The sequence below is a fragment of the Sapajus apella genome, unplaced genomic scaffold (assembly GCF_009761245.1).
Source record: "Sapajus apella isolate SASKATOON/1434 unplaced genomic scaffold, GSC_monkey_1.0 scaffold12, whole genome shotgun sequence".
Classification (NCBI taxonomy): Eukaryota; Metazoa; Chordata; class Mammalia; order Primates; family Cebidae; genus Sapajus; species Sapajus apella.
In genome coordinates, this window is record NW_022436952.1 from 778,359 (window position 1) to 788,870 (window position 10,512).

At 52.3% G+C, this 10,512-nt stretch overlaps 1 protein-coding gene across 4 annotated transcripts in view; it reads left to right on the top strand.

The window, feature by feature from the left end:
- The first annotated feature begins 3,890 nt into the window (after window positions 1–3,890).
- Window positions 3,891–10,512, top strand: part of MEOX1 (mesenchyme homeobox 1) — a 23,951-nt gene continuing 17,329 nt past the window's right edge. The window contains exons 1-3 of one of the 4 annotated variants that reach the window (XM_032279490.1): window positions 3,891–4,188; window positions 5,962–6,045; window positions 6,507–6,834. In XM_032279490.1, coding sequence (XP_032135381.1) covers window positions 4,165–4,188; window positions 5,962–6,045; window positions 6,507–6,834 — 436 coding nt within the window. In that variant the 5' untranslated portion in view covers window positions 3,891–4,164. Of the gene's footprint in view, window positions 4,189–5,740; window positions 6,835–10,512 lie in introns of those variants that run through there. The other 3 variants (XM_032279489.1, XM_032279491.1, XM_032279487.1) reach the window with 3 other exon arrangements.

Consider the following 10,512-nt stretch of genomic DNA (forward strand, 5'->3'; position numbering starts at 1 on the left):
TATATTATTATTATTATTTTTGAGACAGAGTCTTGCTGTTGCCCAGGCTGGAGTGCAGTGGTATGATCTCGGCTCACTGCAACCTCTGCCTCCTGGGTTCAAACGATTCTCCTGCCTCAGCTTCCTGAGTAGCTGGGACTACAGGCACCTGCCACCATGCCTGGCTAATTTTTGTATTTTCAGTAGAGACAGGGCTTCACCATGCTGGCCAGGCTGGTCTTGAACTCCTGACCTTGTGATTTGCCCACCTTAGCCTCCCAAAGTGATAGGATTATAGGCATGAGCCACCTCGCCCAGCCCTCCTATCTATTTTTGAAAAAAGGGGGTGGACAGAGAGATGGGGAGAGTCCATTTGCCCTTCCTCCTTCGTGCTGCTGGGAATGCTGACATGCCGGTTGAACAAGGTGCCGCAGGGGAGCAAAGCAGAGAGACAGTGCCTGGAGGAGAGGCCATCCCAGCTTGGGCTGTCACCTCCTGCGTTTTTATGGGGGAGAATAATAACTCTGTGTGTTTCCCCTTTTGTCATTTGTTTTCATTCTGCACAGCTGACTCCAATCCAGACCCCCTGGAAAGTGTTCATTTGCTGGGTGCTTACTGAGTGTCTGTACCTGGATTATATAGTCAGCCTCCACTTTACAGTCAAGGAAACTGAGTCATGTCACCTCCAAGAGCCAGGTTTCTACGCAGGCCATTCTGTGTATTATATTTTTCAGTCATCTACCTACAATCTTGGCAGCAGAAAGTATAGCACCAGCGGTTTAAATGTGTGTGTGTATGTGCACGCGCATATGTATATATGTGTGCGCACACACACACACACACAGAAAACCCAACTGCAGAACTTATTTCCCTTAGCTTTGTGTTTTCTGAGAGTTAGAGAAAAGCCTCATTATTGGGCCCCTGGGGTGGAATGCAAGGACTGTTCTGTAGTTTACTCAACTCTGACCCCTGGATCATATTATTTGAGCCTTATAAAAGCCCTGTTGGGGCTGGGCATTGTGGCTCACACCTGTAATCCCAGCACTTTGGGAGGCTGAGGCAGGCAGATAACCTGAGGTCAGGAGTTTGAGACCAGCCTGGCCAACATGGTGAAACCCCATCTCTATTAAAAATACAAAAATTAGCCAGGCATGGTGGTAGGTGCCTGTAATCCCAGCTACTCAGGAGGCTGAGGCAGGAGAATCGCTTGAACACAGGAGGCGGAGGTTGCAGTGAGGCCAAGATTGTGCCATTGCACTCCAGCCTGAGCAACAGAGTCAGGCTCCGTCTCAAAAAAAAAAAAAAAAAAAAAAAAAAAGAGCTTTGGCAGGCAGTAGTAACTCTGCTGCCTCAAAGTCTTCTGAGAAACAAAGGACACATGTGTACATTTCAGATAAATCCCAGACCCAGTGGTAAACACACTAGTCCCTAGCCATGTACACCATATCCGAAATCTGCCTGTCTTCTGTTCATCCCTTAAGGCCTCGCTAGAGACCAGGCATCTCATCTGATTCACACATTCTACTAGGTAAGCTCAGGCTAATGGCTTCATCATGTTCCCTGTTCGGTGGCATATAAATATTTCACAGGGCCCTTCTGGAGTTGTCCTTAAGGCAAAAATCTCAGGTATCATCATCATCATGCAGTTGTTACCCCTCCATGCCAGACTACGACGAGAGCTTTCATAGACTACCTCACTCATGTCTCTCAGCAAACCCATGTGGAAGGAAGAAGTTTGTCCCCATTTTACAGATGAGGAGACTGAGGCTCAAACGACAAGGTAAGTCGCTCAAAGTCATTTAGCTTATTAATAACAGAGCTAAGGCCAGGCACAGTGGCTCATGCCTATAATCCCAGCACTTTAGGAGGCCAAGGCGAGCAGATCACCTGAGGTCGGAAGTTGGAAACCAGCCTGGACAACATGGCAAGACCCATCTCTACTAAAAATACAAAAATTAGCCGGGCGTGGTGGTGGGCATCTGCAATTCCAGCTACTCAGGAGGCTGAGGCGGGAGAATTGCTTGAACCTAGGAGGCAGAGGTTGCCATGAGCAGAGATCAAGCCACTGCACTCCAGCCTGGGTGACAGAGCAAGACTCTGTCTCAAAACAAAAAAAACATAGAGCTGAGATTTGAACCCACAGGCCCCTGATTCCCAAGGCCATGATTTGGACCCTTGGGTTATATTGCCATAGGAGAAGGTAACTGGGGGTGAGGATGAGCCACCTTCACCTACATCACGATGTGACCTGCCCAATGGCTCTGCGTAGTTTTCCCATCCAAGTACTGGCCAGGCCCAACCCTGCTTAGCTTCTGAGATCAGATGAGATCAGGCGCATTCAGGGTGGTATGGCTGCAGACTGCCTAGTTGAGCACAGAAGAAGTGTGGCTGTTCCTCACGTGCATCACCCTAACAGCCAGCTGTTCTAAGATGCAGTTCATTTATCCTCCTCACTGCCAGGTGAGGCCGGAACTGTCAACTCCACTTTGCTAGTGAGAAAAATGAGGCTCAGAGAAGGGCTGTGATTTGCCTGAGACCACACAGCCCATAACAGGCAGGGTCACACCTTGAACCCGTGCCTTCTGCCTCCAGGTCCAGGGCCCTTCCCTGACACCCTGCCTTTCCAGGCTCAGGTGGGTGGGGTGGCCATGAACAGAAGCCGACCCGTCCTGCCAAGTACTTGCCTGCCTGCCAAGTACTTGCCTGCCTGCCGCACACAATGGGGGAAATTCCACAAGTTCCTTGGGATGGCTCAGATGTGGCCAGGCTGCAAGCCCTCCAGGGGGCTCCCCACGCCCCTGGGGGACCTCCTCCTGACTCACACTTTCCTCTTCCTCCCCCCAATCTCCCCCACAACCACCAGAGACCGGGGTTCCCTCCCTTCCTGAAAACAGGGCTCTCCTGGTGCAGCCACAGGGCTTTTCTTTTTCTTTTCTTTTTTGAAGCAGAGTCTTGCTCTGTCACCCAGGCTGGAGTGCAGTGGTACGATCTTGGCTCACTTCAACCTCCACCCCCTGGGTTTAAGAGATTCTCCTGCCTTAGCCTCCCGCGTGGCTGGGACTGCAGGCGCGCACTATCATGCCTAGTTAATTTTTGTATTTTTAGTAGAGACAGGGTTTCACCATGTTGGCCAGGATGGTCTCGATCTCTTGACCTCGTGATCCGCCCACCTCGGCCTCCCAAAGTGCTGGGATTACAGGCGTGAGACACTGCACCCGGCCCACAGGGCTTTTTCTACACGCAGCCCCTTCCATCCATCTCTGTCTCTGGCCCTGCAGGGCCTTGACAGGGAAATGCTGACTTTGAGGAGGTGAAAGGTGCTGGTGCCCGGCCTTCATCTAACAAATGGGTTGCGTGAGGGGAGGAACTCTTGTTGTTTTTTCCTGGTCTCAGAAGAGGGGCCTGTCAGGAAGATGTAGGGGCCAGGAGGCCCCCGGCCGCGCCCTGCGAGGTGGCTGACAGACGCCAGCAGCTGCCGGGGGCTCTGGGGTGCCCGGGCCCTGTGTTCTCAGGGCAGAGCACCCCACCGCGTCCCCCTCCCGTGGCCCTCCTGACCTCCCCACCCACCCCACCATGACCCAGGGTCCACCCCATCCAGGGGCAAAGGGCCAGGCGCTGGGCCTCCCTGCCATGAGGTCCCTGGGCCAGATGCAGAGGCGGAGCAGGAATCCGGTTACAGCCTGTGGCTGGCCCAGGGGAAGGTTTTCCTAGGGAAGCTGACAGACCAGATCTTCCTCCCAGCCTCCCACGGATTCCTTCCAGAACCCCTACAGCACAGAGTGCCCCCCCACAGGACCGCACAAGGCTGTTTCTGTAGAATTTCCTCAGAATTCCCCATTCCCAGGTTTATGCTTTGGGATCTTCGAGGTTAACCACAAATAAATGCGCTAGGAAGGAAGCTATGTTTGTCCATTACTGACTCTGCCCTTTGCATAAAGGATTTCATTGAAATTTACAAATGTCTGTGGGCTGGGCTGCCTGGATTTGAATCCTGGGTCCATCCTCTACTTCCCTGCTATGTGACCTTGTGCAGGTTACACAGTCTCTGCATCGGAGTCCTCTGCTGAAAAACAGAGCTAATGAGAATGACTCTTGCCTCCGAAAGCTTTTGTGGGAATTCATGGAGGTAAAAATGTGTAAGGTGCAAAGTGCCTTAGACAGATCCCATTCTGACTGTCATCTCAGATGAGTAAACAGAAATTCAGAGAGGTAAGTGACTTGTTCCAGGGCACACCGCCAGGAAGTGGCAGACATGAAGTTTGAACTCAGACCTGTCTAACCTCAAACCCCATGTCTCTTCCTCTGCATCTGACCTGCTCCAGACTGAACAGCTGGACCCCTGAGCCCGAGCGCTGGTTCCACCTATTCTTTGCTATGTGAGTCTGGGCAGCCCAGTCATCCATCTGAGCCTCAGTTTTGTCATCTGCAAAATGGAGATGTAATTCTTGCTTTACCCATCCTAGGAAAGTTATGAGGCTCAGAGAATTGTGTGTGCCACAGCTAAGCACTGGGGAGGGCAGAGAGACGGGTCTGGTTGGCAGCTATGACTCCGCGCCCTCTACTGCTACGACACCCTGACTGCTTGTTCCAGAAGAGAGCATGTCTTGTCATATGCATGCCCCTCCTCATCTTTTACAGCTGTTCTTGCTCCCGGGATGTGTATCTGACTGGAGTTTCTGGATTAAAGACAAGTCTTGGCTTTATCTCACATCCCTGGGTGCCTTTCTGCTCTTCCTAGGAGCATCTCCTGCACCTACCCCCCAGGGCCCCACCTCCAGGCTGCGGAGCTAAGACCCAGGGGCCCCTCCTCAGGGAACCCTGGTTGTCTTTGGAAGCAGCCAGCAGAGATGCTGCTGTTAAGGTCCATGCCTGTTTCTGCCCCCATCCTGCTGCTCTGGACCATGTAAATCACCCATGGGGAAGGAGTTCTGGCCCCTGGGTGTTAGGAACATCATCCTCCAAGAAATTGCATTAACCCTCTGAGAGACTAGCAGGGCACAGCCATAAGAAAAACTGATTGGGCATCGAGATGGCACTTGGGCTGGCCGCCCTGTGATGTGCACCAGCCCGGAGACCCACGTGCCTGCTTGCCAAAGAGGCTCCTTTGGGGAACAAGGAGCCCCTGATTCCTATTTCCCTGCCCCAAATTCCTCAGAAGCCTCTGCCTCTGGAGGTTGAGAAAGGGAAGCAGGTGGGTGGAGGTGAAGGGGGCAGGGAGCAGGTGGGAGGGGACTCGAAGGAACTTCATGGGCCTTATTTAAGAACCTTGCCATTGCCGTGAAGAAAAATGACTTGAAAGCTCTCTAGACAAGAGGGTGGCTAATTGGCATGTAAGTTGGAGGTTAAAGAGCGGAAGGAAGAATCTGATTGTTTTTTTAAGTTACTGAGAAAGTGAGAATGCCACTCTGGGCAGAGAGAAATTCCTTTTTTTTCTAGAGTGTGCCTTTCTTTATGCTAGAGACCATAGTGGGCCGCTGAGACTTGCAAAAAGGATTTCTTTTAATCCACCTTCCTTTTTCACAGGCAGCAATAGAAGGGCCTTTAAATCAAACGCAGTCACCAGGCTTGCCTCTTGCACTTGTTCCTCGCTTCACTCCTTGGAATTTGGCATTTGATGGATCCTGGATCTGACTTAAGGCTTTTTCTAAATCCAAGACTTGGGGAATTTTGTTAACAGTGCAATAAAAATAACTTCATAGTGTTACGGAAGGGACATTAAAGACGGGTCGTGTGTGTGTGTGTGTGTGTGTGTGCTTGCGCGCGCACACTGCTCTCTTTCCTTAAAATAAAAAAAAAATACAGACAATGTTTCTTTAAAAGTCTCCATCTGCAAATCCCATTAGATGTGCATATAAGGTTTCTGATGATTAATAGTTGCCTGCTAGGGTTTTGGTTGGAGGGGATCTTGTGTGTGCGGGTTAACCCCTCCCTCTCCTCTCTCACATTTCACTTCAGAAATTTGTCACTCTCTCCCCACCGCAGGATTTAAAAGTGTGTCCCAGCAGCCCTGGTCCAGCCCTCTGTAGGCATTTGCTTCGGGCTCCAGGGCAAGCTCCTCATCAGCTGGTGCGTCTGGGTTGGGACAGTGAAAATGTTTAGTGTCATTGGCGACACATACACGTACAGGGGACCCCAGTAGGCAGGCTGGTGCGTCGGAGGGGCAGGAGGAAGCCCCACATAGGTGTGTGCACACGCATAGGAGTATCTGGCCACATGTGTGTGTCCTCTAAAGAGAGACTTTAGTTTCGGTTTTTGTTTTCAGTCCTGGGGTAAATTTTCTGTTGAACATTTTTCCCTATTTTTTTTCTTTTGCATTTAAAAAAAACAACATAAAAAGTATAAAGAGTCAAATCTTTGAAAGGACTGAGGCGTGCCGCGGACAGCAGATGGATCCCGTGGCCAGCAGCTGCATGAGGAGCCTCCAGCCCCCAGCCCCTGTCTGGGGCTGCCTTCGAAACCCCCACTCGGAAGGCAATGGGGCCTCAGGGCTACCCCACTACCCGCCAACCCCGTTCTCCTTCCACCAGAAACCAGACTTCCCGGCGACAGCGACGGCAGCATACCCCGACTTCTCGGCCTCCTGCCTGGCGGCCACCCCACACAGCCTGCCTCAGGAGGAGCGCATCTTCACTGAGCAGCACCCTGCTTTCCCACAGTCCCCCAACTGGCACTTCCCTGTCTCAGAGGCCCGGCGCAGGCCCAACTCAAGCCCGGCAGGGGGTTCCAAGGAAATGGGGACCAGCAGCCTGGGCCTGGTGGACACCACAGGAGGCCCAGGCGGGGACTACGGGGTGCTTGGGAGCACTGCCAATGAGACAGAGAAGAAGTCATCCAGGCGGAGAAAGGAGAGTTCAGGTAGGTGGCTCAGGAGCTGCTGGTCATTCCTTTACTGTGTGACCGTGGGGAGGTTACTCACCCTTTCTGTGCCTAGGTGCTCTGACCATGAATTTCTGTCTAGCCTATCCAAATGCAGGAGACTAGTGATTTCTTCCACTGAGAGTTCTAGGACTGTCTGGTGATGGGGACAATGTCTGTGTCCCAGCACTCCTGGGCCCCAGAAAAGATGTCCCAGCAAGAGAATGAAAAAGGATCAGCAAGGATTTGGAGGACACGTGAATGGATCCTCTGGGCGCCGACTGATGGGACCGGTGAGGGGCTTTCCTGAGTCAGGCTGCTGTTGAGTCGTTTTCCTCCCCACCATGCTTTGGCCAGCCCCAAGTGGTCCTAGAGCCACAGGCCTCACTTACCAAGAAAGTCAGCTGAGACTGAGGTTCTGAGAGCTAAGGCTGAAGCTGGGACCCTGGGTGGCCACCCAAAGCCAGGACCCTATGTGTCCAGGAGCCTAGAGGCAGAGAAGCAGGGCTGGGACTGGGACTGCAGAGTGAAGGGGCGAGGGGGGATGGAGGGCTGAGGTTTGGGGCGGACTGCGCACCCGGTATCACCCTGCAGAGCTGGGCTATGCCCAGGCCCAGAGGACAGCTCAGCATGCTGAGATCGGGCTGACCCCCCCCGAGGAATGCAGCCCCTCAAGGAGCCTTGAGGGATGCACAGCCTGCGAGAGAGTCAGGGAGGCAGGCAGCCGAGGGAGTCCGTGCTGGAGTCCCAGTGGCTGGAGGGTGAGGTTGGCCTGTTTGTTAAGATCCCAGCTAAAGCCCTTCTCTTCCCCAGGGTGGGGACCCGCTGCTTCCTCACCTCCCTGCCAGGCCCTCCCGGGGGGGCGTTCACCTTTTGTCTGATTCCTTGTCCCAACCTCATTCAGAACACGGTAGTGCCCAGGCCTCCTGCCTGTGCTGCCCTGTGGTCCCCCTGACAGCCGCCCTCGGGGGCACGCCTGTCTGCCGGAGCCTGTAGAGGACCTTCCCATGGGGCTAACCAGGGCAGGCCGGAATCAGGAGGGCACCAATTAACAAGCAGGAACGCTCTGGGTTTCTTTACAAGGCATTTTCGACGCAGCACAGTTTTCCCCGAGTTTCTGCTCTTAGCCAAGCCCCAGGAATGCCAAGGTGAACGAAGGGGTCTCACCCAAAAAAGCTCAAACTGAGAAGAAGGGTCCTGCAGAGGCCTGTCTGCAGTGGGATGTGCGCTGATGGGGAGATTCTAGGTGCTGTGGGTTACCGACGCTAGCCCTTTTGAGTTTTATTTGTATACGAATAAAGCAGGTTTTATTCGTATCTCAACTCTCTCACTGTGCAAAATGAGAGACTGGAAGTTTGTGAGAACACAGAAAGATTGGGGTCAAAAAAGAGTGAGCAGCTCATCTCCATTTGCCCAGGACTTCCAGTTTGAGCACTGAAAATCCTGTGTCCTGGGAAAGCCCGCAGTCCTAGGCAAGCAAGACAATCGGTCACCCTTGAAGTGCGCTTGAAACTCAGGCTTCAGACCTGATATCAACCCTTTTGTAGATTTGAAATGCTCACTTTGAAATGATCTTTGGTCCTCCTGCTTGAAGAAGCCCCTCGGTGAGCTCACAATGGCCGATAGGAACCCGCCACTAAACAGCGGGGCCTTTTAAACCTCCAGCCAGTTAGGTCCCCATCCCAAAAATGAACTCATCCTACCCCTGGCAGGAAATGTGCCGAGGATGCGCAGGAACTCTCAGCTGTAAGCTGGGCTGAAGAGCTTTCCCCTTGGTGGCAGCGCCTGCCACTTTCCAGGGTACTGGGAGCCAAGGGCAGTGGGAAGGGATAGCAAAGCCAAGAGGCTGCTGGGCGCAGGCAGAGTCTTTCAGCATTCTGAGTCTCAGCAAAATCTAAATGCACCAGCTGTCGTTTCGGCAAGTGGCCGATGGCCCTGCAATGCAGAGAGAGCATTCACGCCAAGCAGCTGGCCACCCAGGAATACAGGGACACCCTCTGCCGAACGGCCTGCACACTTTGGGGTCAGACTCCAGTGGAGGGAGGTTCCCATCTGCAGGGGCCCTGGGCTTCCCTAGGGCTCCCCTCAGGAGCAGCAGCAGCTGAGGCAGGGTCCAGCGAGCCGACTCTCACTCATCCCCGTGATTCCAGACAAACTCGATGTTCAGCATGGAAACCTTTATTGCCCAGTTGCTTGAGTCCTCATTTGGGATTTAACTGAAGGGGAGGAAGGACGCAAGAAAGATCAGCTTTGTAAGAGCCTAAAGAAGGGGGAAAGTGGCCGGGCGCAGTGGCTCATGCCTGTAATCCCAGCACTTTGGGAAGCTGAGGCAGACAGATCACCTGGAGGTTGGGAGTTCGAGACCAGCCTGGCCAACATGGAGAAACCCCGTCTCTGCTAAAAATACAAAAATTAGCTGGGCGTGGTGGCACATGCCTGTAATCCCAGCTATTATTCAGGAGGCTGAGGCAGGAGAATCACTTGAACCCGGGAGGCAGAGGCTGTGGTGAGCCAAGATCGTGCCATTGCACTTTAGCCTGGGCGACAAGAGCGAAACTACCTCTCAAAAAATAAATAAATAAATAAAAGAAGGGGAAAGTGATGAGCTAGGCTCATAACCTACTCCAGGAATCTGGAATTCAGCTCAGAAAAGGCAAACCCCACAAAGAACCCTCCCCCTCCTGACCCTGCCAGTCCTGAGTCTGTGATTGGATCCTCTCTCTAAAATTGTGACATTTTTTCATCATCAATTTTTTGCATTAATTTTTGTTTTTACAAAGATTGCCTTAAAATATTATTGATCTTGATTACAGAGGGTTTGGGCCTGCCCTCTCATTTGGGGCTCCCCAAGTCTGGGCTGAGTGGTCTCTGGAAGGTTAACCAGCATTGATCAGAAACGTGTTTTCCATAGCTCTTCCTGGTCAGACAGGCTGCAGTGTCAGCACTGCAGCTGTTGGCTGCATAACTTTGGAAAAGTTCTTAACATCTTCCAGCCTCTGTTTGCCTAGCTGTAAAATGGGAATATAGCAGTAGCACCTTCCACAGAGAGTCTGTGAAGGTTAGATGCAGTGATCCATGAAATTAACCCTGTGCCTGGCACATAGTAAGAGTTCAATAAATAGCAGCTGTGAATGGTATCAGGCCCATATTTCCTGAACCAGCCTTCAGAATGTAAGATCTGACAAATATTTCTATATTTATGGGGATGGTGGAATTGAATATTTCAGTTGTGCTGTCTCAGAAATTCCTGAGTCTGGGGAAATTCTGGCAATCATTTTGGCCCCGTCGTTATCAGTGAGGAGCATAGAGCTCAGAGACCTGCTGGAGAGGTTGGGGGTGACTTGGGCCTGGCAAATGCACCCCTTTTAGAGTAGCTGAGAAGCCTCCAAAAATTGAAAGTTTGTTGCAGGAGGAGCATTCTCTGCTCTCCCTTCCTCCTCTGCCGTCTCCTTCAGCAGCTCCCTGCTCACGCCTGTGGAATCTGAGCTGATCTACTCAAAGAAATGATCAAGAAAGCAGGGTTGGCCAGGCACGGTGGCTCACACCTGTAATCCCGTCACTTTGGGAGGCCGAGGCAGGCGGATCACTTGAGGCCAGGAGTTCAAAACCAGCCCGCTGGCCAACATGGTGAAACCCTGTCTCTACTAAAAATACAAAAAAAAAAAAAAAAAAAAAAAA